General features: G+C 44.7%; 1 protein-coding gene across 45 annotated transcripts in view; it reads right to left on the reverse strand.

Annotated features, from left to right (window-relative positions):
* PTPRD (protein tyrosine phosphatase receptor type D) overlaps positions 1–25,692 on the reverse strand; it is a 995,611-nt gene that overhangs the window by 326,933 nt on the left and 642,986 nt on the right. For all 45 annotated transcript variants that reach the window (XM_045289116.1, XM_045289153.1, XM_045289139.1 and 42 more), the window contains 2 exons: positions 6,052–6,197; positions 2,846–2,987 (listed from right to left, as the gene is read on the reverse strand). In XM_045289116.1, coding sequence (XP_045145051.1) covers positions 2,846–2,987; positions 6,052–6,197 — 288 coding nt within the window. The remainder of the gene's footprint in view (positions 1–2,845; positions 2,988–6,051; positions 6,198–25,692) is intronic.

Consider the following 25,692-nt stretch of genomic DNA (forward strand, 5'->3'; position numbering starts at 1 on the left):
GAAGAAGCCAGGGGGCAGAGGGAAGCAAGGAGGGAACAAGGGAGGGAAAAGGGAAAGGGTGGGTGGGGGAGAGGAGACGAAAGATGGCTCACTCAGAGACAGGGCCAGAACTATCTGTATGTGTGTATTTTCTTACGGGTTGATCTTCGTCAATCACAAAACGCAGTACGTTTATACACAGAGTAGACACTTAAAAAAGAGGGAGATCATCAAAAGTCCTAAGCATCTGCGTAGTCGACCTTCGCATAAATGTATTTCATGAGAGAGGTTTACTAGGCTGGGTGACATCAATGTCTCATCTTTGATCTGTTAACATTTTTAAAGATAAAATGATACTCCTTAGATGCTTCAAGCCAAGATTAGTAACTACTAAGGAGATTACTGGTGCTGGTTTGGGGAGCAATGTTCTACGGGAATGACATGCAAAGACTCAGGTACTTTCTGCATTCCAACTTCAAGAACATATGGGGACAGTCCCCAGATCCTTGCCACCTCTGAAATCAGACCCCTAACTTCACTCTGCTTGCTGCTGCTTGCCCATTAACAATGAAACTCCCTCCTTTGTTTCCACCATGTCCACATCACAGGTTCTGGTTTCTTCCCTCCTGCTTGGCCTTACTCTCCCTCCAGAGTTGGAAGCGGCCTAAAGGTATACTTAAGAATCCACCTTGGGCACAGAGACCCTGGACGGGGGCAGTGCGTCCATGAGGTGTGTGGTTCCACGGCTTCCTCTTCTACCACCCATGAGAATCTCAGGCTCTGATCACCTTTGACGGTGGCATGGCAGGAACCATGAAAGAAATGCTCAGCTGTGGGCCCACAGCTGCGGTAGCTCCTTCTTCTACACTCACCTGGGCCCTACGCCATCTCAAAGCTCACGGGCATCACATCCATTCTACTCTCAGTGGCTGAAAGGACTTAGAAGAATGGCCCAAGATTTCTGAGTCTTTAACTCTTTAGGACAGTAGAAAGCCTCCTCTTTCTCCTGAGGAGTAGCTGGTGGTTTGAAACTGGTAACCTTGTGGTTCGCAACCCAAAATTTTGGCACAATTTGAACCAGGACCCCGTAAAGAGGTAAAATCACACCCCTGTAGCAGAAGGTCCATTTGGTTAGTATCTTAAGACACCAAGATCACAAATCAGCTCTTCTCTGGGGATTTGAGACTAGTGTTAGTACCTAGACATCGTCCCTTCTAGTTGAACGTCAGCACGACCGGCAATTTGTTCTCAAGCATGTTGCCATTCTTTTAGGGAGGCAGGGATTTCTGCATTGGTTCAGCTGGGATAGAAATGTAGCTCAGAACTGAGTTCTCTGTGTTAGCAGCATTCTGTTTCAGGAATTTCAAAGATAAACACCTAATTGCCAATATTTTTACTATTTAAATATTCCACTTAATATTCTAAAATATCAGTCTCTGATTTACATCTTTCAAAACATAGCGGGTTTCAAAAAGTTCATGGAGAAAAGCCATTATGACTTCATTCCGATTTGCCACAAACATGCATCCCTTGGTAAAACCCCATTTTTCAAGGCTTCTTGGACTGTCAAGTGGTTCCTTCCTGGGAGCTATGTAGTTTATTTTTCCAGGCTCATATCCACTAGGTAAATCTCCCTTTTTTTCCTAGGAACTGAGAAATCTTACGAAATGTTATTTACTGACAAAACCAAGAGACCACACCTTTTCTTAGAGAAAAGTATTTCTCTTTGAAAGAAACAAAAAACCTGCCTGGTTGTAAATAAGAATGAAATTGAGTCATCAATGGGAGAGAGAAAAAAAGAGAGAAATGGGGGTGGGATAGGAATCACCCTAATCTATGTATGTTCAGCTGCAATTACTCCATAATCCCTTCTTCCCAATTACCTTCATCTTAAGAAACCCTACACTTCTTAATGCTGGGTTTAACCACGACGGAGCTTAAGCAAAGCAAACAATATGTATGCAGGGAACAACGTAGAAAAAGGTACAGAAATAGTCACCTGGGAATTTCATACTAGGTTAGCCAAGCTGGGAGACATCTTTATCTCTGTACCCAAAACAAAGCTCAGAATACACAACCCAGTTCGCATCATGGTCCTTTCCCTCCAGTGCTGCCATCCCACAGAGAGGACAGAAGTGAAGCCAGTGGGGCAAAGTGCAAAAGCAACACAGCTGAAGACCCCAACCCATGGACGGAAGCCACGTTCTCCCTTGGATCCATAGGTGCTAGCTCAGGATGGTCCAGGACATCATTCAGTGGTTCTCAACCTGTGGGTTGAATGACCCTTTCACAGGGGTCACCCAATTCATAAGGGTAGCAAAATTATAGTGATGAAGTAGTGATAAAATAATGTTATGGCTGTGGGGTCACCACAGCATGAGGAACTGTATTAGGGTCGCGGCTTTAGGAAGGTTGAGAACCTCTGACATCAATGGAGAAAGACGCCTTGCTTGACCTTGGTCCTGACCAACCATTCGGGAGGAACTCATTTTTCAATTGAGGTTGCTCCTTAAATTTTGCAAACATCAGTGTCACTTTAGACAGTCGTTACAACCCAGCTGCAGACACATGTAGGAAAAACAAACCCCCCACCTCTGCACTGGGAATGCTGACAGGCCGACGCGGAGCCTCCCGTGGTCTCTCCCTGGATCGACATGGAAATTCAACACGGTACCTGGCACACAAAACCCCCCTTTCATGTCTCCGATGAGCATTTTCCAACTTCCTGTTTACAAGCTCGACCATGAGAAGCGGTTTTGTTCTGTCTGCTTCCATTAGCCCTTCCCATAGACTTTATAAAAGAACCGCCCCAAGATAGGCAATTCCAAGCATGATGCATTTGATTGTCTGGCCCTTGAGCACTTACCACGTAGAACTGTGAGTCTGGTGGATACACTTATCTCTCCCACATTATTCGCGGCCACACATTCATAAATGGCCTCGTCCCGAGGAGTCCGTAAGGGCTGTATTCTGAGAACTGATCCTGAGCCATCGTCAAACTCTATTACCTATAGGAGGAAACAACAGCTGTCACAGATGTTGTTACAAGCGTCTACCCCTCAGCTAAACCCTGGGGAGGAGTGGCGCGCCACAGGCTGGAGAAAAACAGCAGCAGTTTGAGATGAGAGGATGCTATCACGTTGAAACCACGTAGGGAGCCTAATGCCGAGGTTCTTCTCCTGCCCAAATAGGCTGGCATAGTGGATCTAGGGCAAGGAAGCCCTCTTAATTTTGCAGACACTTTTGGTACTGATGGATAAACTCTTCACATTATTCTGTGTCTGAATACACATGTGCCCATGTGGAGTCGTTCACTAATTGGACGTTAGGGAGAAGAATTAATGCAAGCCACCACAGAGAGCTCGTGACGTTGCTATGGTCTCATCTTAAAGAGTGCAGATGAGCAAACCACGAAGAGGAACTGCATACATATAGGGCTTAAGCAACCAACAGGGCAGCTTCCACAACCCTACTGCCTGGTGGCATGCATTAATTTTGCCATAAATCATTCCAGTATTTGTTCTAGCTTCACATTTTCCGTTTGTTTCTTTATTGGGGGAGAGGGGGGAGGGGGGAGAGCATTCTTGCTGTAAAAATGGAGGCTTCCTTCAGCAGGCAGAATGTCCTAAACAATCACCCAGATGTTGCCATCCCGGAGGCTCTAATCCGGAAGCAGCTTAGCTATGCTGGTCATCCCAGATACTTGTCAGCTCATCCAAGTGTTCCTTTACCAAAAGGATGACATGGGCGCTGGCGGTGTGCACGGGGCTGACAGAGAGTCCTCTGTCAACAGCCTGTGCTGGTTCAGCTGTGGATGGAGGCACGGTGCTTCCCTGCAATTCCCTGAGCATGAAACTTAGATGTGACTCCCACACACGATTCCGGGGTGCTCCACTCCAGATTGGGTCCTTCTGAGTATGTGTGGGTTAACACACGGGAAAAAAGGAGATGGCTTTGAAAACCTGGTCCCCTCAAGTCCTTCCATGGTGTGGCACCCTTATATACTAAAAATTCCAAAGATAACCAAGGGCCCTACTTTTCAGTGCACCACAACCCTATGAAGTCTACATTATAGAGCATATATATATGCTTTCTACTGCTTAATCAGAGCAAAGTTTAAAAATCATCAATATTCCTGGTTACCCGCTGGCCTGCTAACTGCATGATTGGCAGCTCAAAACCCCCAGCTGTTCTGTGGGACAACGATGAAGCTTTCTATTTCCAGAGAGTCACAGTCTCAGAAACTCAGAGGCAGTTCACCCCTGCCTTACAGGGTCGCTCTGAGTCGGATCAAGTCCATGGCAGAGAACTGGGCTATACTGATTGTCAGCGGACTGTGTGCACATGTACTGCTGAGCGAGATTCTAGACGGGGGGCTGCGCTCTTAGTGCAAACCAGAAACATCAGGCATTGTAAGCTGGCGTAGAGATTTCCGATTTATAAAGTTCCATTTACTATCTAGTATTGGTTATGCAGAGTCCCTGGTGGGGGCATAGGCTATGAACCAAAAGATTAAAGGTTCAAGTCCATTCGCAGACACCTCAAAAGAAAAACATTGCCCCAACTTTTTCTATTCCAGACAAGGCGACTTGTCTGGAATAACTGCTTTTCCATGGATGTGTCCGTAGGACCCTGGTTAAGAATTATAGATTGAACACAGCTCGCATTGTGAAATGTTCAGGCTTGTAATTTCATCTTGGTTTGAAGATTTCCTTCAAGCAGCCATGATCACTAGCAAGAACGATGTCAAGTTCCTCTTGGGTAGAATAATTAAATTTCACTTAAGGCTCCAAAAATGTGGACCAAAATTGCACCGCCTCTATTTTTTTTAATAAACATATAATGTTGAACATATTTCCAAGAGTCTTTCAAATGCGATTTTCCACTAAATCTTTAGATCGCTGTCTTTGACTCTCAAGCAAGCATCCTCTTAAAGTCTCCTTTTGACAACTACAGCCCGGATGTTAATTTCCACCAGAGTGGATGATCAGGTTCCACAAGCACTGGGGCCATTTTTCAAGTCTGGAGAACATGAGACAGGGGCTCTCAGCTGGGTAACCATGTAACCCTCTTTTAACTGGCTTTGAGTTCTGCCAAACAGTGGATGAGCCCAGAGAGAAGATTAGTCACCCAGGTGAGAGGAAGCCCGTTTCACGATCAGAAGCAGTTTGAGTCTTGATAGCCTAAGAATCATACTCTCTGCTCTCTGTCTTAAAAGATCTGCTCCTTGGGCTTCTCTAAGCACTTGATACTATTTTCTTTCTCTGGAGTGACCGCCATTTGAACCGTCAGGATCCTAACACACAAGCCAGAAAGAAGCTGCAAATTACGTTTCATCATCTTCCATGCACTAGGCTTTCCTGGACGGAGAAAAAAGATTTCTTCAATGGGTTGAGCTGCAATGTGATCGAGGTGAGTATCCTCCTCTCAGTGTGACGCCCTGACCTAGGTCACTGAAGCACTATTCTCACTGGATTCACTCGACTTGCAAATCACCAGGGCGGGGAATAGGGGCAACTTTGTTTGGTGCCCAGCTTCTGTTCCGCTTCTTCTTACTAACAGGCACGCGGATGAACACTGTGCTTTCATTCATGTCTTCCGTGGGCTGGATCCCACCCCCAGCAGCAGACAAGGATTCAGATCGGAGTTTATTAATGAGCCGATACCATCCACCTATGCACACAGAGGAATTTAGAGACGGGTCTATACCTCAAAGCAAGCTCCTGGCATAGGGCGCTTCAGGGAGAGGCATGCATGCCATCATTCACCAAGTGGGCTTTGTCTTCCAATTTCATGGGAGAAGCCTGGGGTTGAAGTTAGCAGAGATGGTTCCCAGAAACCTCTTTTGAGCCTCAGTGCCAAAAGAGACAAAAGCCAGCTACCTGCACCCACGCCCCTCCCATCCTTTTGGAAAATGCCAATTTGAGTCGAGTTTTCCACCAACTACAACGCAAGCCATGACCACGGGTTCTGAGTGGCGCTATCTGAGAACAGCACACAGGTAGCAGCATTCCCATGGCTGTGAGGGTAGGTATGGTCTCCCCCAGAGGAACAGAACAATGGACCTAATACCTCAAATCTCTGGTTGCTGACTTTCTTTCCTTTTTTGTTCCAGACAATTTTCGGCCTCGGGTCTCCTGTCGCTTGGCAAATGAATGAGGCAACTCCGCCCGAGACCCCGGTCTGGTCCACAGGAGTTCGTGTAAACCTAGGAGGCGCTGAAATGAAAGAAACACGCATCACAATGAAATGGGGAGTGGAAACAAAGCCCTGCCGCCTTTCCCACAGGCCTCAGCCTCCCACCAGGCAGCACACAGACCCATCCATCCACACATCGGCCGGCCAGAACAAGGAAAGGAGGAGCGTGTCTTCCACGTTCAGGGCTCCTGTGAAGGGGAGGGAGGTAGCTTTCTGGTAAAGCTGTCTGTTGGTGTTCTTTGATGCTCACTAAGGTCAAGATCCAGTAACAGTCGAAGAGCAACATCACACGTTAATTTTTATTACCAGAAAAAATTTTTATTACCAGAAAAAAAATATATATATAATGAATCCAATTTGTCCACTGCAACAAAATGAGCTCATCAATCAAAGTGAGCAGAATTTTAGCTCTTTGCTTTGATGTTGCCATCAGGACACTGCCAGAGCTGCTCTCTGGCACTGCAGAAACATTACAACGAGTGACACTTAAGAGAAATTCCAGGAAATTTTAAAGAGACAACAAATACAGCCCAGATTTAAAAGATTTGGCAAGCAACAGAGACTGGAGGGTGCGGGCTGGTAAGCTGACTGCCTAACCCCGATCCTGTGTGTGCCACAATCTGAGCAAAAAAAGTTGAATCTACAAGTTTCAAAAGTCACAACAAAGAAAGGCATGTCTTAAAGACTGAGATAGAGGAAGGCTAACATTCTGAAAAGATATCGAGATGGAAATTTAAGAATTTCTCAATTCCCTCCATCTCCTTTAAAGGGTCCTAACATCACTTCTTTAAAAATGACTCATCTTTCTACCTAATATTTCCAAACCTTGAAATATATCCAATGAGAAAGTTAAAAGGCACAGATGGATAGGTATGTACCAACACATAAACACACTTCATCAATCTACAGAAACTAAAGTCTTCTAATTACCTAATACAGTATAAACTGATAGTGAGATAAAATACAGCATAGTGAAAGAGCATCAGTCCATAATATTAGATCCACAAGGCTTTTTATCACACACTATGAGAAGTTTTTTTGACTTGATGATCAGGCCCAAAAATCACACTATAAAATTCTATGTAAGAGACAGCAAATAAAGAAATAATGTTTACTGGGAAAAGAAAGGAAAAACAAAATAATTATGCTAAAGCAAGAAGTTTGAGCCGTGGTATTTTAAATAGTTTACCTTACTTTTAAAATTTTTCTCATGTCCTTGAGTTTTTATAATCGGGTGCTTTTAAAAGTTTATAGTACTAACATTTCCTCTTCCCTATTTTTTTTCCTTATCCCCATCCTCAATTTTCTGCTTCTGACATGTTTCAAGTATGCACCATAAATAAGTAGGTTACTTGAAGACTAAGGTGCACCGGGCCCAAGTTGCGGTATTTTCAATTGCCTAATATGCATGAGGAAGCTGGACATTTTATATGAAGACCAAAGAAGAATCAATGCATTTGCATTAGGTGCTAGAGAAGAATATTTAAAGTACCATGGATCACTAAAAAGAATACATAGACATGTCTTGGGAAAAGTACAGCCAGAATGCTCCTCAGAGGCAAGGACCCTGAGATTTCTCATCCATTTCGGCATGTTGTCAGGGGCATGTTGGGCATGCCCCTGGAGAGGGCATGATGCTTGCTAAAGTAGTGTGGTACCAAACAGACGAAGACCATCCATGAGATGGATTGACACAGAGGCTGTCTCGATGGGCTCAAACACAGAACAATTGTGAGGATGATGCAGGACCCACCAGTGTTATGTTCTGTTGTACATAGGGTGGCTATGGGTTGGAACCAACGAGAGAGAACCTAACAACAGCATTATAACTAACCAGTGACCACCAAGTTGATTCCAATTAGTGGCTAGCCCATGTGTGTCCAGAGAAGACTGTGACCTTCTGGAAGCAGGTTGCCAGGCCTTTCTTCCAAGGCACTTCCGGGTAGACTGTTTCAACCTCTGACCTTCTGGTCACAGTAAAGTGCTTAATCCTTGGTGCCACTCAAAGGCCCTCTATGTCGAGCAGCAGCTTTCATTGATGTTGACAAGCTCCTTGGAGAACATGTAGGAGCACAACCACGTCAAGCGCCATCAACTTGCACATCGCCGGGTCCTCTGCATCGTTTCACCTTTCCCAGGTGATGCTCCTGTGGCCTGCCTCCAATTTGATCAAGGAGCCAGTGTCCCATCTTCAGCTCTGCCATTAAGTGTGAGAAATGCAGCAACTGACCACCATTCCTGAAGCAGCAAAGCTATCAGATACATGGCCACAGAGGGGTCCTCTCTGGGTTGGAAGTTTTCTGCATCAGTTATCTGAACTCTGAAATAAGGGTCGAGGAGAACAAGAGCGTCCAGCAGAAACTCCCATGACACTGGTCCTAGAGAAAGAGTTCCCAGCTCATCAGCAAATTCAATGCAGCTTGATGGCCATCATGAGACCGGGGTAACCCGGAGGCCTGGGTCTGCTCAGAATGGGTAAGGCAGACGGTAGTGAGCCCTGACAATGCATTCATAACGCATCCTGCCTCACCTCTTGGTAGCAACACAAACTAGATGATTACCAGGAGCTGCGGGAAATACTTAAACTGATTTCGAATTGCCTAACAGTAAGAAGAATTAAAGAAAAAAGTTATATATTGATATCATTTTTCTGGAAACAAACAAACAAGGAAAGATCTTACAAGTGTTTGCATGTTTCCTTGTGCTCCTGCAAACAAAGCAAACCGGTAATAACCACTCACTTGTCAGCCACTAATATAAAAAGTCTAATTAGGCAATTAAGATTCCGAGGGAATGTTTCTAGAAAAATAAAATGCACCCTCCTGCTACAATAGTCAATGTGATGGTATTGCCTTCCTTCGCTTGTCCCCAGATGAACAGTTGACAACATTCAGTGAAACCAATTGAAACAACACTAGCTTCCTGTTCAAGTCTGGGTTTGAAATTCCCGACCAGCGTGTCTGAAGGGAGGGAAGAGCTATGTAATGAAACAAGGGCGTGGGACTCAAAATAAATAAGCCTAGAACCCATGAGCCCCTTGACCCTGGCCTGGGAGTTCCGCACCCCTCCCCCCGGCTTTAGTGGATAGCTTCCTGTCTCTCATCTCCCCTAAGATGAAGGAAACGTGGAGATGTTGACACTTCTGTCAACGGGCCACTGGGAGATGAGCTTCTTATGACAGCTTGAGGCGCTGAGAACCCAAGTTAGAAAGGTAACTTGGGAAGAACATGTAGGGAAGGGCATTAGATAAGTCAAATTAGTTTGAAACCGAGAAATTTCATTTCTAAATGAAACGGAAAGAAGGGTGCAACAGTGGGCGTGTCTCATAAGTACCTCCATTTTCTCAGGATACCACCCACCAAAAGCCTTCCCACAAGATGTTCCTTTAAGGTCTCATTTCTAGAGTCAAAATCCAGTGATAGATTTCATCCATGGAAATGAAGAGAATTTCTTAGAAGTAACCCATCTGAGTCTTCCGGAAACCTACACCCGATCACCCGAGTGACCAGGTATTCTTCCAAACTCAGCTTTTTAAAGGGGTCATTTTCTTCTTTAAAGATAAGAAATAAAATTGAACACACTAGATTCAAATGGGAGCCCTTTCAGGCTCTTATGCCCCAAAGTGTTTTTAGTTTTAAAAGGAAGGCCTGCATATGTATTTCCACGTCACATACCACCTCCACCACCAAAAAAACAGTCATGACGTTACATACATAACCTGATGCCAGTGTTTCTAAAGTTCCCAACACATTCCAAGGGAGGAATGCCATTATTCGAGGGTCCACATGGGGGCATACGTAAAGGAGTGGGACGCCTCATCTTTCTCCAAGGAAAGCAAACAACAGAGGCTCTGCCCACAGAAGCGCGCCATGGAGCACGCCTGCCCCGTGAGGAGACTTGCAGGCCCCCATCCTTTCCCATGACTTCCCATCATCATGTCCTACTTGGTCCACCTGCTAACTGATTCTTGAGAGCGCACCGTGAGGAGGAAGGCAGACCTCTCCAGCGGCCACAGTGTAGATAGGCCCCATTCTGTATCCCTGTCGTCCACAGCCATGGCCAACCCCGAGCTTGGCAAAATCCACTTCTGCTGCGGCTGCTTTTGACAAAGGAGGAGTCGGATCCTTTATTAAATGAATGCAGTGCACCTCAGAGGCCAAATGACTGCAGGGCCCAGAGAGTCTATTTTCTAAATGGAAAGTAGAGATGATAAACCAGCACCTGAGTCAGAAGAGGGGCACGGCTGGCATTCTAGAACACATCAGTCACGCTCCCCTGCGTTTTCAAGGGCTACGCATTCTCGGGAAGCATGCACCGGCAGACCCAGTAACTCCAGGAATTTGGGAGATTATTATATCCTACCCAGCTCAAGAAGAACACATGGGTGGCTGATTTTTTTTTATATAACTTCTAAGGGACTAGATGACTTTTTAAAACAGTTTTATGAGTGTATAATTAACATGCTATACAACTCATTGGCTTACATATATTTTTAAAAGCTGGGTAATCATCACTTTAGTCAATTTTAGAACATGTTCTTCATTCTTGTACTTATTATTCTTAGATCTTCATTATCTCCCAGCCTCCTCTGATAGAAGCCTATTCACTCACTCACTGCCGTGGAGTCAATGCTGACTATAGCACCCCCTGTGGGCTTATAGCCCCTCCTGTGGGCTTCCAAGACCATCGCTGTTTACGGGAGTAGAAAGTCTACTCTGAACCCTCAGGAACTATTGATTTAGTGATTACCCCTATGGATTTGCCTATCCTGGATTTCCTAGCAAGGAAATCACTCAACCCCTGGCCCAGGACAACAACAAAAGAAAACACAGATAAATCTCAAAGAGAAGACAGCAGAAAATAGAAACTAGATCAAGGCTAGATGACTTTTTAAAGTACACCCATATGTAGGAGCTTTGCATGTAGTGGCTGTAATAGATGGCTATGGTATCACATTTCAGATGGCTGGGCGCTCTGAAGACCAGGCGGCGAGTTCCAACCAGGCTGGGCGTATGGCCTTCAAGGAGAACCCAGAGGATCCGCCCCTCCCCTGGGTACACTGCAATCAGCAGCACTGGACAGGACCAGGGAGCACCTTCAAGGGACGCCAGCCTTCATATCCATAAAAGCCAGGCGGGTCTGAGAAACGCAGAGCGGGCAGGAATACAACTCAGGTGAGTAGCAACAGGCTGGCCAACTGGAAGTCACCGAAACAGATCCAGGGGCGGGATGGCAGGCTACAGCAGTGAGGAGAAGAAACGAGGGGAGGGGGCCATTTGTCTAGCTTAATTCTAACGAATAAGCGGTTTCTGCAGACATCAAGGAACTATGTCACATGGGGAACAAATCTAACAGCGTGTAACTAATTGGCTTTGTTTCTTTTAGCTGATTAACATTTCCTTAAATAGAGGGCTTTGTTATTAAAAGGATATTTGTCATAATAATGTACTTAAAATCTTGAAAGGGGAAGGTTAATAATGCTATTAAATACTAGGGGAGAGCAGGAAGGGATGTTTAAGAAGAGCAGGCTGGCTGTCCTGTATTGAAGACCCCACAATCCTTTGCAGTCCCTCACCCACTTTCTGTAGCCCTCAGAAGAGCCGTAGCAGGCTACAGGTTTCCTAAGTGCAGGGCCCTGATGGCACAGTGGTGAAGCACTCACGGATCACTGAAAGGTCACGGTTTGTGCCTATGTGTTTTCATGGACGCCTGAGTGCTGTTGCTGCTCCTGTTGCTGGGTGCTGTCTCAGTGCTGACTCCCAGAAGCCCTCCGCTCAGCCGAAGGAAACACCGCCGGGTTCTATGCCATCCTCCCAGTTGTCCCAATAGTTACTGGAGTCCACTGTTGCCGCCCCTGTGTCCATCCATCTCGTGAGGTGATTTCCTCATCTTCAAAGCCTTTCTATCTACTTGACCAAGCCATGGTTCTCTCTAAGGACTCAAGACTCCTCACCAAGACCAGAAGTTAGTAAGTCTTCAATGCATGGAGGCTGGAGCTTCCAATCCTCAGGGAGCAACTATTGAGGATTTAAGATGCATAACGATCTTGTAAGCGTGATTGCCATCCTTTTTGTGAATACCACTTGAACTAGACTTGCTGATAGGTTGGTGGATAGGGTGGGAAGTACCAATTTAGGAGATAACTTCTTGGCATGGCAAGGCACTGATGTGGCACAACAGTATAACGAGGAGTCCATGCTAGGCCTTGTGGAGGTCAGAGGTGGTGTGGCTTTGTCCCAGATCCAGGCAGCCAGTCCTTAAGGGAATTGGCTGAAGAAAGTCAGACACAATGCAGTGGGCGCCTTTCTTCTGTGAACAATACTCCGTTTCATGGGTAGCCCTGAGCTCTGCACTTCCCTGTCACTTCTTGTGCTTTTCATATTTATGTAAAACAATGTCATTGTTCTGACTGCACGTGTTTATTTAGTCATATGTTAGAAAATAGCTTAAAAGGAGATCTTTCAGAACTTTTTAAAGTTGGATGAATAGCCATGATGAATCATTATCCAAAAAGTCTATGCCCACTCATTTCACATAAAATATTTTTACCCCAATCTTTCCAGAAAGTCCTATAATCGGTATTTTAGATAAAAAAATATCATAAATATATTCTATGCCAATAGATATTTAAATTTAGCAGCTTTACATTATGAAGAGTGTATATATATATTTTGATTGTTAGATACTTAGGTCAGTTTTGATTTTTCTATATTATTCAAAATGCATCAGTGATCGCTCTTGTAATTATATTTTTGCACACATAAGGTTTCAAAAGGTTTGTGAAAAATCCCATATCTCTTCATTTCACTTTTCCATTTCACTGTATGTAATCATTACTCTACATAAACTTCCAATATGCATGATTCATGGCTGCATGTAAATGTAGTGGCTCAGCTTGTCTGTACATTTGTAAGACTTATGATAAATATTATTGAAAGTAATGTACACATATCCATATTAGCAGTTCCTCATCAGCGTTCCCAAGAACATGGACCACTGCTACAGCTAAGACTTATCGCTTCATTTATATCCTCAATGGTTATCCTCTTTCACTGAGCAGGATGGATAAATATTGGAAGAGAGGCCAAGAGAGGATCAGCTTTGAGGAAGAAAACATTGCATTCACTATCAAAAACCCCCTCCCCAAATCCTGTTCTCTTTTTGATCCCTTCTTGTGTGAGGAAACAAGAAAAGAGGGCAAGGGCATGCGTAGTAGTAAATATGGAAAGACCAATGAAGAAGGTGAGAATGGGTGAAGAAAAAATAATCCGCCTTGTGTAACATAGGCCGTAACATAGTTCACAAAGACGATGCTCACATCCTAACTGGTGAGTCACAAAAACTTATAATATCATCAAGGTTTCTCGCATCTCAATAGTCACTTCTCATTGTCAGTCTCATCTCAACTCTATATGAAAATGCCTACTTTATGATTTATGTCTATCAAAATATTATTAAATCTTTATATCTGTCCAGCAATGACCACACTGTCACAAGTAATGTAAATTAAAAAGCATAAAGAGAGACTGCAAAATATAAAAAATGTTTAAATGTTTTATATTCATAATAGCAGAAATTAGGCCTTTTTTCTTTTATTAATTGCCTTCTAGGAAGATTTTGCAGAAGTTACATTAACATTTGCTGGATTGCTGGTCAAGCTAGAAAAGACAGTTGATTTTGTACCTCCCATCTCATGAAAAAACACATATATTTTTGCTTGTTTGTTTGTTTATTGTACAAGACATTCTACTGGAAACTTTCAAGGATGAAGTCACCTGTCCAGTGCTATTAAAAATGACATCGTTTAAAGTATGTAAATTAGAGGAAAATATAATAAATGATGTAGTATGAATTAAGAACGTGGGAATTGTTTATTGCGATTTTAAAGATGTAACCATGAAAAAATGTCATCTCTGTAACTCTCTATTTCCCAGTGTGTAGAATCAAGCAATGAACAGAACCTACTGCCGAGGGCTGTCGTAAAGGTTACATAAGACGTCCAACATTCATACAATGGCTTCTCTACAAACAAGCCTGGGTGGGGCAGTGGGTCAATATGGGACTACTAACCAAAAGATCAGCAGTTCAATCCCCTGAGCCCCCTCTGCTGGAAAAAGAGGCGGCAGTGGACTGCTGTATAGTGGTACAGCCTCAGAACCCTATGGAGCACTGCTACCAGGTCATGTAGGGTTACCAGGCAGGGGAGTGGACTCACCACAATGGGCACTGGTGGGTCTGCAGAGTGAAACCAGCACCTTTCTTACCATGAGCATTCACGGGCTGATCAACCATCTCATTTCTTCTAGAGCCTGGATCCTTCCCTCCCTCCCTCCCAGCTGCATTCATCATCTCTGCCTAGAACTACTTTGCACTACACTAGTCCACAACCTGCTTCTTGATCATGCAAGCATACCTTCTCCAACACACCACCTACGCACATGCAAGGAGACAATTGCCGTGGTCAGAGTCCCACGCCTATACTCCAAGGTCCTATGACAATGTCCCTATAGCAAGGACCAGTCGTGTCTGAGTCCTAAAAAGAAAAACATGCTTCAAAGCCCTGATCTTTGTGGGGTGCCTTCACCACCACTGCTTGTCTATTTCACATACAGCTATGGGCTACGATGATCAAAATAAGCAATCCCCTACAGTCTGTGCTTCTCGGCCATAAAATGCATGTGATCTGTTGACATGCCTAATAAGATGGCTAATTGTTTGGGTTTATGATCATCACCGTCACTGCTCACTTAGTGACATTCAGCTCCGGAAGGGGTGTTGAACGGGCTGGTGCCCTCAGCCACAAGGTGAGGAACCAGGCTTCCCGCTCCCTAGGCCACAGGCATGCATTCTGAGTGAAGAGGCCCTCTTCCGTATGCCAAGCAACCATGTTGGCCTGTTGCGCACCCATGCAGTCAAAACACACGGACTGCGCGTGTCTTTTTCAACATCTTAGTGAAGGGCCTTCCACTGGGACGAATGAACAGTCATGTACCACACAGAAGTCATCTCCCAGACTTTTACACTGATGAGCGAAACATCGTGTTTCATATTCCACATATGTTCAGCATATTCACAAAGCTAGCAAACACCAACACTGGAGCGGGCAGGGAAGGAGAGAGGGAGGGAGGGGAAGAGGGAAACAGGGGAGGGGTGAGAGAGAGAAAGAAAGAGAGAGAGAGAACACTGCATGGCCATTAGCATCTTTTTGTAGCTTTAGTTTTCAAAGCAGATTCATTTACATCACGCCCTGCTAATTTCCTCATTAATCATAATTTATCACATCAGATGTGCTGATCATCATTAAAAGTAATCATTTATTCTTCATTCTAACCTGCTGCTTATCATGTACCTGCAAATTGGATCACAGAGGAAAGGTAATTGGCTTATTTGAAAAGAAGCATGAGAGCAGAGGTAACTGAGGTGCCAGAATATGAAGGGGACAAAATGAGTTTCAATAAAGGGGAGGGGACATGGTTCTTGTGGGGGGAGGTCTGGTGCTTACAGATATCCTCCCTGAAGGGAGTTAGTTGCCAGCCTACAGGGTAGGCCCCACTCCCTGCTGTTCAAGGACAATGGACAGGCTCCTGTAGGTGGAGTTCACACCCTACTGATAATGGTCTCTATCAGTTGAGCCAGGAACAAGTCAAACCTGCTCTGTGACATCAAAGTTAAACTGCCATCCTAAATCTAGGATCAGCCCATCTTGTCACATGTATACCCCCAATCCCTCCCCTTCCTATTACTTGTATGTGCCTAGACCACCCCCTCATTACTATAGTGCAACCCCTTCCTGTGACGTGTGTCTTTACCTGTAATGAGTGGGCTTGCAGGTCCCAAGGTGCCAAGGTATACAGTATAGGCCTGGGTTAGCAATAGAGATCTCTCTTTTGCTCTTCCCCCTCTCCTCTCCTGTCCTGTTTCCCTTTCCCCTTGTCCTCCTTCCCTTCCCCCTCTTTTCCAGGTGGACCATCAAGCGGGGCTGAGGTGAGCATGCTACCATAAAATGTGTCTAACTCCATTGTTTGACTCTCTCCTATTGCTCATGCTCTCGATGACTTCCCCCTCTTTTCCAGGTGGACCATCAAGCGGGGCTGAGGTGAGCATGCTACCATGAAATGTGTCTGACTCCATTATTCCAATCTCTCCTCTACCCCTCATGCTCTGGATGACATTAATATAATATTTATATATCTCAACCGTACAATTGTGCTTACTGAACCCGTGGTTAGTGGTGGGGGCTGGCTCCCCCCACCTCATACTACAGGTTCTCAATTTTAAATTACCAAGCTCTAGAGCAGTGGTTCTCAACCTATGGGTCGTGACCCCTTTGGGGTTCGAATGACCCTTTCACAGGGGTCGCCCGATTCATAACAGTAGCAAAATTACAGTTAGGAAGTAGCAAAGAAAATAAGGTCACCACCACATGAGGAACTGTATTGAAGGGTCACAGCACGAGAAAGGTTGCGAACCACTGCTCTAGAGTATGAATCCTACTGCTTCTCCTCTAAGATGTTTGGAAAGCCTCAACTACGTGAAGGGCGCTTTGTGTTTTTTAAGGCACTAGAGTCTAGTGACTAGAGAGATGAGCTGGCTTCCCTTTAGACGACAGAAAGAAAATGCTGCTGTGGCACTGGGGCAGAACGAGGTACAGCAGGTACGAATGGTCAGAACTCCTGCCCTTGACCACCTGAGGTGATACTGCAACTGACTAATGGCTTAATCTGTTTGGTATCGTTTGTTTTGTTTTGTTTTGTTTGTTAGATCCAGTGTCTAAGAATAGAGCAGCCATGATTTCTCATGGATCAGTTTCACACTGGTTATGTTGGCCACTGAAAGTGGCCCTGTTGGTGTGGTTTTTCACATCAGGCTACCATCCACAAGGTCAGCAGTTTGAAATCACCAGCTGCTTCTCAGAAAAAAGATGAAGCTTTTTACTCCCATAAAGTTAGTCTAGGAAACTCACAGGAGCGGTCCGGCCATGTCCGATCGGTCCCTGTGAGTCAGCATCGACTGGATAGCACTGAGAAAGAGAGATGTTGGCTCCATTGCCAACGAAGAGGCCAGCCGTGGTGACCCACTAGTTGCTCCACTGGAGAAAGATGAGGCAGTCTGCTTGCACGAAGATGACAGCTTGGAACCCTCGGGAGTCATGCTACTTAGGCCCCAGGGCTTCTGGGAGTTGGACCTGCCTCAATAGCAGTGAGCTTGGTCTTTATTTTCAAGTAGCAGGGAACTGTGGGAAGTAAGAGCAACTGAAACATCCCTGGGGGATGGAGCACTGAGGATTTGTGTGTGTGCGCACACGTGTGTGTGTGTGTGTGTGTGTGTGACTTGTACAGCTCCAGTGACATATGTAACACATTAAAAAGGACGTTGCTGTGTAGCTGGAGAAAAAATGTGGAATTGTTTCTCTAAGAAAACTTTGCTCAGAATCAAAGTAGACAAGCGGTCCCAAGGACTAGCACAGTGTTTCCACAGAATACAATGGCGTGGGCTACATCACTAACTGCCGATTAACATGACTGACAGATGTGGTATGACAGCAGTTCCTAAAGAAAATCTTGCTATTAATAATAGGTTTTAAAAACTAGCACTGTGGCTTTTAAATGTTTCCAATGGTAGGGCTCTTAAAGTTTTATTTTAAATCACTACCCTGGTACTCAGTGGATATTTTAAGGTCTGCTTAGCCAATGCTACCTAACTCATTCAACTCACCACCAAATAGTCCCTCTGCCCCACAGTAATCCTATAATACAAGGTAAAATGAGTTTCTAAGACTGTAAGCCTTTGTGGGAGTAGACAGCCTTGTATCTCTCCCCTGCAGCAGCTTGTAGTGGTTTCTAACTGCTGACCCTGGACTCTGCAGTGCTATGTGTACTACACCGTCACACTACACCATCAGGGATCCTCGTAGCATTGTCAACTAAGTATGACCAAGAAAACGAATAGACAATGGGAAACACAAACTAGGAAAACATACAATTAAAAAGGTCTGTTAGAATAAAATCATGAATACACACACACGTACCATGAAGCTTAGGGTGTGCGAGTTTATAGGAATGGAGAAAGGCCAGCTCAGGAATGGCGGGTGGAAATGGTTGCAGAGACTGAAGAACGGCAACAAGGTCACGGAGTTAGACATTCAAAATGGCTGAATTGGCATGAATTCTGTGCTTGTGTTCTGAACAAGACAATTTTGAAATAAATGTATAAGAGGAGGCTTCAAAACATTCTTGGGGAAAAATCCACTATCTTTTCATTCCATTCTCTATGAATTTTTAAAGTCCCTGTGTGTGTGTGTGTGTGTGCGCGCGCATGTACACACTGTGTTCAGCATTATTCACATTTAGACCAATACCCAGCTCTGGATCATAACAACCTAAATGTAAAAGGCCTTACATCATAAGCATGTAAAGCAAGTACAATTATTTTGGCTATACGGGAGTCTTAGACAGGCGTCTATAACCCTTCCAGAGATCACCCACTAAATATAGAATTATTATTCTTTTAAGTGCATTTCTCTGAAGACCCAAAGCTCGAAGCCAAAATGCATTTGGCAAAGGTTCACAGCCTTCCCAAATACTCTCCTTCAGGATGAGGTGACCATCACCAACAAGAACATTTTGTAAAATATTAAAAGTACTTATTTTTTTATGTCCTCCCAACTGAACACACACAGGAAACCTGTATCCACTTTACACCCATTAACCCTACCTTTTCAAGATCCCAACAAGTGTCTGTTTGACCATCAAGAGACGGAGCTCACTATCAGGCATGCCTGTTGGATAGACCCATCTTCTAAGACATCTCCCTGGGCTTAATCCTGCTCACTATGAATAATTCCAGTGTGGTCCATTGCTCTTTTGCAAATCCTCCCTAGGGAGTTATTTTGGGGCCACAGAAGATGGCATCATGACCCCTGGTTCTGTGCTTGGATGTACAGTCATGTGCAAGCTAGGAATGACAATAATAACAGCTGCTCACCCAGGACCAGGGAGCAGCCGTATCCACCCAGAAAACACATATTGGCATGAATTGGAGGCTGGCCCAAAGATACAGGGTAGGTTATAATTCTTTGCTTTATAGATGGAAATAAGCCCTTAAAGAAGTCTAATAAAACAAGCTCTGGATGGAGGCAAGTGTAGCATAATAATGCAAACTTTACTCCCTTCTTTAAGCTGTGTCTCAGTAAGACAAGCCTATCAGCATTTCCATGATGCATTGCTAAATCCAGGTGGGGATGGAAGTGGGTTGTAGATCACCCTTTGGCACCACAAGGGCAGGCAGACACACACACACACGAACGCGTCCTGAGAACCCACAGGAGGAGGGAAGGGAAAGTCCACACTCTCTCCTTGGCGACATCTCTGATGTGCTTTCTGAAAGGCACTGGGTGGATCTACCGAGATGGACAATTACAACACACCAATTCTGCCAAGCGAACTGGAGGAACACTGGAACCTACAGATACAGGGTCCCACTAGGAGAATAGTTCAGAAACACTCTTCAGCTGGGTGCAAGGTAATGCTGATGGAATGGTCCAGATATTTTTTTCCGTTGGACTAATTTTCAAATATCAAGTCCCCACCTTGTATTGCGAGGCTATACAGCTTTGCACATGGCAGATCATGGACGCTTTCTTAGAGAAACGTATTTCTCAACCCCAGCACTATGGGAGACGTTCCAAAGTGGACCAGACAGTGAGAACTTTTATTTGCCAATGAACCTTTCTCCTTCCTTTCTTTCATTCACAGCTCATGGTACCAGGTGAGAAGACAAAGGGTATGCCCCTCACAGAAGTCACCTTTGTGAAAAACCAGCAAAGAGGATTTAATCACACTCTTTACCAATGTAAGCTACACAACGAAGCATGCAGAATGATTCATCCCTGTGGTTGGCTTGTCTTTTTTCTACCTTCCCGCACTGCTATGCCACCCGCAGGGCCTCCAGTTTAACTGGTGCAGGTAACAACATGGCAATTTAAGTTGCTTTTTGTGACAGATTATTAAGGTATTTATTTTAGAATGAAAACCCCCCACTCATGACTGTCCTGGCACGGGGCTACTGTGAGGAATATGAACAGGAGCCGAGGTGACATCTGATGAGCACAGCTCCCTGCTATCCTGAGAAGATATTTGCAGATTAGCCAGGCCTCTAGCCAGCCTGCGGCAGGATGCGGCCATTCTTCCTACCCAATGCAGCAGTCTGGACCATGTCACACTGCATTCCCTAAAATGACCTTCTGAAAAAGACCACCTGCCAGGTTGGCCCTAGTCTTTGATGCTGAAATTAAAGTCTTAAATGTCAGCGATGCCATGGAACTACCAAGCTGGCCCCTGTACCCCTGGCAACATCAATGAGCAAGTTCACAAGCACTTAGGATTCCAGAGCTGCGCCTATGGTGGGGTGTGAGTGGCCACAGCCCCAGTGAATGCAAGCGAAAACGCGTTGCTTCCATGGCGATAACAGGATTCAACATGTGTGATCATGTGTCTGCCACATCCAGGGAAATGCCATCATCCAGAATGGAAACGGAGGTTTGCAGAATTTTCTGGGATACACTTATCTTCAGGTATCCCCAAAAGGGTGCAGCATTAAGGTGAATGATGCGTATTACGGTTTCTCTGAAGTATTACAGGTTCAGCCCACAGAGTCACTCATTTAGTGACAGGAAGCTTAGTGATAAAGCACTTTGAGGTGGCCCTGGCCAGGGTGACTCCCTGGACTCTGTGGTAACTCGTCAACGATGCTTCTTGAGGTGGATTTAAACTGTGGGGAAATAGCAGATGACTTTTCAGAGCTGTGGTCCCAGAAGGGGAAGAAATGAAACCAGAGCTCAGAAGGACAGACTGGAATGAAGGCTGAAACAGTTGTCAGTCCAATTGAAAAGATAAATGGCCTTCGGGACACCTTTCTAAAGCAAAATAAACTACAGGGAAAGGCACAGTAGCGTTTAGAACCCACAGGCAAACGTAGCTATAACACTTATACTTCTGGTACTTGAAAGACTAGATAGTGCCCAGCTTTGAGGAATACTGTTCCCATATGTCCCAACTCAATGCCACAGAGGCAATTCTGCCTCGAGGTGACCCTAGAAGGCAGAGCACAACCACCTTGGGGGCTTTCTAAGACAGAATGTCTCATCTTTCTACTCGTAGCACCCCTGTTTCACAATGGACCCAAACAATTCCCGATCCTGCGCCATCCTCACAATCGGTCTGCTTGAGCCCATTTTTGTAGCCACTGTGCCCATGCGTCCATCCTCTCCTGGAGGGGCTTCCTCCTTTGCTGCCCCTCTACGTCACCACGCAGATGCCTTTCTCTAGGGGGTTGCATGTCCTGATAATGAAGCTTTCACCATTCTCACTTCCAAGGAGCATTCGGGCTGTCCTTCTTCCAAGATGGATTTGTTAGTGCTTCCAACAGTCCAGGGTACTTTCAGTACACTTTGACAGCATCATACTTCAAATGCATCGCTTCTTCTTGACCGTTGTTGTAGGCTGCTTCGTGTCAGCCACCAATCCAAGGTGACTGCGTGCAATGGCTTTGGAACACTGGGAAACATGGGATTTTCATTTGGTGATTTGGAAAAGCTGATGGGCAGGCTTCTTCTAGAGCCGTGGTTCTCAACTTCCTAATGCTGCAACCCTTTTAATACAGTTCCTCCTGTTGTGGTGACCCCCCAACCATAAAATTATTTTTGTTGCTACTTAACTTTAATTTTGCTATTGTTAGGAATCGGGCGACCCCTGTGAAAGGGCTGCACGACCCCCAAAGGGGTCGTGACCCAAAGGTTGAGAAGCACTGTTCTCGAGCTTGGAGAGAGCTGTAATATTAGAAACTTATCTAAAGCACCTCGTGCCCTGTGTTAGGCACAAAGACTATGAGAATTGTGAACAGAGAATATTCCGTGACCTTGCCCGCAAGAGTCAATAGATTACACAATTGATTTCATTAGGGCCAAATGCAGCCACATGAGCATCTTTGTGGTGTAGTGGGCTACGCACTGAGCTGCTAGCCCCAGGGTCTGTGGTTGGACCCCAGCAGCCCCTTCAAGGGAGAGAGAAGAGGCTGTCTGCTCCTTGAAAACCCTAAGGGCCAATTTTGCTGTGTCCTAGAAGGTCACTTTGAGTTTGTGATTTTGTGCATTTCATACTTTAAATGAGAATTTTATTTTACCGATATCATCTACAAATATATTCAACCACACTCACACACAGGTTTTATTCCCTCTGTAAAATCAAACCACTGCCAGATACTAGACTATATTTTTCTCTTCTTCATAAGCTCTGAGGGTTATAATGAAGAAAAAGTACCTTACTAAAACAACCAATAATCATTCTTGGTAAAAACAAACGTAATACATGAATATGGAAATTGGTTTCCCTTCCTATGTACTTAAACACATCCTTGGCTTTTCGCCAGGAGGACTGTAATATTATTCAAGGCCATTAACTTGCCTCATTGGCAATGGCTTTGCACGATGCTTCGAACATATTATCATTTCTTTCTTTCCTGCCCCCAAGGCCCCTCTCCTTACTCCCTTTTTTCCCTCTAGGATTTTAATCATCCTTCCTGGTGAGGGTTGTGGGTTTGTCACCGTTGTCGTTTCCAACAGCAAGACCATGTCACATATCTAATACACAGCAGATCACGATTTGTTCAAGATCCAACCGTAACTGGGGAATTTCATTGAAATCTGATGCATGAGAAGCAAATGGGGATAAAAAGTAAATGAATTACAAGTATATTATTTTTAAGTCAGGAAAGAGGCGGGTATATTTCTGGAAGGGGTTATCCACTTAGTGCAGTGGTTCTCAACCTTCCTAATGCTGGGACCCTTTAATACAGTTTCTGTATTAAACTTGTGGTGACCCCGTAAGCACAAAATTATTTTTGTTGCTACTTCACCACTGTCATTTTGCTACTGTCATGAATCTGGCGACCCCTGTGGAAGGGGTGACCACCCACAGACTGAGAACCGCTGGCCTAGTGGATGAAATGCTTGAACTCTGGTTCTCCAAAAAATGTGCAAAGATAGATACTGAAGGGAGCGTCATATACCGCCCCCCCGAAAAAAAATATTCCTCTACTGCACTCTCTACTTTCCCTCCTCACCCCTTTGGGAAGATTTACTCTTACAGTTCAGTGTAGAAGACACACATTAAAGGCAGAAAGGCGGATATTCCTTCTTGGCCAGCATTTAGTGGGATTTAGGAGTTAAAATACCAAATTGCTCAACAACACAATATTCTGTTAAGTATTAGGAGCAAGGCCCTCCCCAGGAACAGAACAACGGGCCTTGTTTTGCTAACATTAGATAACTGTAGTGCCTAATTGCAAAGTTTAAACAATACTAGTTAAGACTATGAAGCTGGATACACAATGGAGATGAAATGCTCCTATCAAGTCAACAGAGATCGCATCTAGAGCTGGAGACAGAGCGATGCAGTCCCCCCTGAGAGCCACGGACATGTTCCGTTTCCCACCTCCTTCACATTCCTTGGACTCCCTGAAACATGGAACCCTTGGACAATCCCACTTCCTGGAATTGTTTTTTAATTTTCATTTTTATTTTAAGTATCGTGCTCATCTCTCTCTTTTAGAGCATGTAGCATCTTTAGAAAGACATCTCTGGATAAGCTTTCTGAAGATGAGTCCTTACTGCAGGCCTAGCCAAGCTCCCCCGTCCATTGCAGACAGCGCAGAAGCAAGCAGACAGACCTGCTCCCAAAACCCAACGGCTCCCTCCCTAGCTGATCCAGGGCAGGAATTCTGTTGGAGACACAGTTGCATCTGGCAGACAAGACCTCGTCCTGGCTTGCCTGACCGAACCTCAACCCTCACTACTGTGGAGCATGTAAGACTCATGGTCTTCTGAATGTTCCGTTTCCTTGCATGACTGTTGTTTTGTTTTTGTTTTTCAAAATCCTACCCACTGCCACCAGCCATCACTGCAGAAGCACATTGCTCTGTGTTTCTCCTGCAGGGGAGCTGGGGGATTCGAAATGCCAAACTTTCAGTGAGCAGTCAAACACATCCAAACTGCACCACCAGGGCTCTGTGTGACCTCACAAGAAAACCGTTGGGGGTCACTTTGTTCTCTTGGGCTAAAGAGAATTTCCTGGCAGCTGATGGTGTGTTCATGACGTTGATTTTTTTTTCTTTTCTTTTCTGAGAGTTGCTATCATGTTGATTAATTGCAAGCCTCCAAATTCTGGGCTCACCCTGGATTTTCGTCCATTCTAGAATCTGCACAATGTCAAGTCATCTGTGTTCTTACCTCGTCTCTATTTCAAACTCATGTGCTGCTACTGACATTCACTCAGCTTCCCCTGGCCTGAAGCAGCGCGCAGGAGACGATGGGGTAAGACACAAACACAGATTAGCTTCTCAGCAAAGGTGTGCTGATGTGAACAGGCTGGTTTATTGCCAATATGATCTCAACGTATAGATTCTTCTTCAAGTTGTTTCTCATCGATCAATGTTCAGAATCCTTAATTATTTTTTTAGAGTGACAGTATTTTATATTTAACAGATTTCTTTCCTCTGTCTAAAAGACGGCAACAAAATAATATTGGGTGTTTTAGGGAAGGATGGATAGGGAATAAATTTCATTCTTATCTCTATTCCAAATATCCTAATTAAGAGAATGGAACAGAAAATGCAAAAGTTGAACTACTTTTTTTTAGTGAAGTATTTTAATTTAGACCCTCGCATGAGGCCTAACTACCACTTATCTAGTATCCCCAAATAATATAGGTAGTAGTAAAAGTGATAGGAATTAATATAAAGAGCCTTTTTTCTAGTAGATATTATTAATGGATGTTAAAATACATGGGACCATTTAACATAGGACTTTCTTTTTCCATACTTCCAATCAAAATAAAATTTGGGTAAATTCCCATGTGAAGACCAAGGTGGGGTCCCTTAATACCACTCACAGGTGATCAATCAAATTGTCCCCTGCTCTTTTTCCATTAAGGCAATTTCAAAAACAACCAAAAAGTATGCAAATGCTTCTATGAAAAAAACCGAACACCCACCCACTGCTCTTGGATGGGATTCCAACTCACAGTCACCTTGCAGGGCAGGACGAACTGCTCCCCAGGGTGTCAGAGATGGCGAAGGGTCGTCATTGTTCTGCAGTACAGCAGTCACTGGGAGGTTCCAACTCCTGAACTTTTAGTTAGCAGCTCAACCTGTAACTCACCATGTTACCTTCGAACCTGTAAGTAGCTCTTCCCAAGTGAAGGATCCTGTCAGGCAGTTTGGGGTCTATCAGTACCAGGAACCAATCCAAGTCTTCTGAAAATGAGAGCAGAACTGTCTCCTTGGCTAGACTCTCTCATGAATCCCCCTTCTCCTCTATCCCCACCCGGAAAATGCAAAGGACCAAAAACATTTCCATGTGTTTCCACAAAGACTTTCGCCATTTTCTTGAGCCTCAGGGTGAAAGCACATTCGGAGAAGGGATGTGATGGCCACTTGACACAAAAGCCATCCCCGAGTCAC

The sequence above is a fragment of the Echinops telfairi genome, unplaced genomic scaffold, assembly GCF_000313985.2.
Source record: "Echinops telfairi isolate 266 unplaced genomic scaffold, ASM31398v2 ScPeMD7_25;HRSCAF=90, whole genome shotgun sequence".
Lineage (NCBI taxonomy): Eukaryota > Metazoa > Chordata > Mammalia > Afrosoricida > Tenrecidae > Echinops > Echinops telfairi.